The 2,117-nt window shown below is 47.1% G+C and overlaps 1 protein-coding gene across 1 annotated transcript in view; it reads left to right on the top strand.

The window, feature by feature from the left end:
- Positions 1 to 2,117, top strand: part of MAST4 (microtubule associated serine/threonine kinase family member 4) — a 97,151-nt gene that overhangs the window by 8,557 nt on the left and 86,477 nt on the right. The window contains exon 2 of the mRNA XM_045285232.1: positions 3 to 32. Coding sequence (XP_045141167.1) covers positions 3 to 32 — 30 coding nt within the window. The remainder of the gene's footprint in view (positions 1 to 2; positions 33 to 2,117) is intronic.

The following is a 2,117-nucleotide window of genomic DNA, read 5'->3' as shown; positions in this document are numbered from 1 at the left end:
AGTGCCTCAGCCCACTTTTCCTTTGCACGGAGGTAAGAGTTTCTTGGGAGAGGGACGTGAAGCATTAGGTCGAGAATCTGCACCCCACCTCACTGGCCTTCTGCTCTTGTTGGTCCGAGGGTCTTTATGGACCCCCACTGGTGGTGGCCATGTTCAGTGCTGACTCAGAGTCGTGACCTTGCATATAGGGAACAAGGTCAGGCCTGCACCAACTTTGCCGTGGCGATGCTTGAACACGGGGCAGTCCCTGTGTCCACCCATCTCCTGCCCCATCACAGGGAGGAGGGGCTCCACGGAACTCCGGGAGGCTCCCCCAATGCCGCTCTGATTCTTTTAGTGACTCATTTTGAAGCACTGTCAAAGAAATAAATAAAGGGAGCATTAACCTGGACCCCCAGAGCCCGTGATCATTCAGTGAATATTAATTTCACAGTGATGCGGCTAATCCAGGTGAAAGGAAATATTTATAAAAAAGTGATAAGCATGAGCCTGCTGTAGTCTCTAAATGCATCTTTTAAAAAAATGCCTTAATGGCTTGAAGTAATAAGAAAGAGGCCAACTCCCATTGCAGCTTGCCGTTGAAAATGACTGACAAGAGTCTCTCCTTCCTGCCAGGTGAACAGGAAGGAAGAGACTCTCATAATGAAGTGGGCGATGGTGGGGGTGGGGGTGGGGTGGGGGGACAGATGACTCTGCTCTCTGTGCTGTGAAATACACAAACCCCCAGGCATGTTAATTTTTTGACAAATAAACCATAAACGGTGACAGAAGATGGTCCCAGGAGCCCCCTAGTTCATTCTGCCCGTGTGTCAGCTGGAAGCTCCCTCCACACTCCTCACAAAGTCTTAACATAGATTAGCGAGATTCTCTTCCGCCCCTTGTTTTGCGGGTGTGGAGAACCCTGCGTTAGTTTGGAAAACTCATGATCCTGTTTTTATTTAAGACGAGGGGTCTTTTTTCTTCTCCACGGTAGATTTCCAGTCAGGAGATGTGGGGATTTCCCCCATCTCATCGTGCCTGGTGTGTAGATCGGGACGTTTAAGAAGAGCTAGTGCCATTTTGAGGCTTCCACCTTCTGTTGTTTGTGGATTTCATTCCACGGACCTTGTGCTGGTTTTGAAAAACTTCCAGAGCCAGGGGATGAAGGTCACATTTCTTCATCTTCTCTGATCTTACACGATTTATGTGTCCATGCTACCAACACACAGCCCACGTCATGTGATTGACTCCTCACAGATGGCAGCGTGAGCACACGCGTTGGCTGTTCGTCTCCTCTCATCCATATTTTAGGTTAGAATTTGAAAGTTAAATTGTTAGCGACCCTAGAGGACCAGGTTAGAACTGCCCCCTGCCAGTTTCCTAGACTGGGGACTCTGTACTGTCTGGCAAGCCATTTCTCTCTTCTCTACGCCACCAAGACTCCTTGTGAGCATGCTAGGCAATTAGAATTTTTTTCCCACAGTAAGGAAACATGTGCCCGATGCTAATCGTAATTCTGACTTTACAATGCATCAATGGTGGCATTGACATGCTCCTTCTGCACCGCTTAGCTGAAACTCAAAATAGCCAGTTTGAAATTGGGACATTCCTTTGTCACCATATCATCTAGACCTTTGTGAATGGTATCAGAATGATGTGTCCTCCCTCTCCTGGGGGATGCCCATCCGCACCCCACCCCACCCCCATTCTTTTTCATTTAGGGAAACATGGAGATTTGCGCCTGCAAGGAAAAGACTTTTTTCCAGCAGGCCTGGTTGCTTTGGCAAGAATACAGTTTTCTTTCAGGTGGCGTGGTATTGGCTGCTGCTGCAAAGAAAAGAAAACATAGTTAGTAGGCTCCAAATTGCACTTGGGCGATACCTGCCTGGGAAAAAGGGCACGCTCTCTCCTAAGTGCTATATATATAGCACACACAGTCACTTATGGTGTGCAGTTGTCATGGTAATGAAAAGGCAATGGTCCTTGGTGCTCCATTTGAGTAAATAGACTTGGACAACTTGGGTAACTTTATGAGACATAAATTATTTCTGGTTCGTGCATGCACAGAATACTGAGAACAGTCGTGTTTAAACACCTTTCGAGTTGTGTGTTTTCTGGAGTAAGCAAATGTAATTTAT

Source organism: Echinops telfairi, unplaced genomic scaffold, assembly GCF_000313985.2.
Source record: "Echinops telfairi isolate 266 unplaced genomic scaffold, ASM31398v2 ScPeMD7_7469;HRSCAF=8507_1, whole genome shotgun sequence".
Classification (NCBI taxonomy): Eukaryota; Metazoa; Chordata; class Mammalia; order Afrosoricida; family Tenrecidae; genus Echinops; species Echinops telfairi.
Note: the sequence above shows the minus strand (reverse complement) of the source record. Positions and strands in the feature narration are given on the sequence as shown.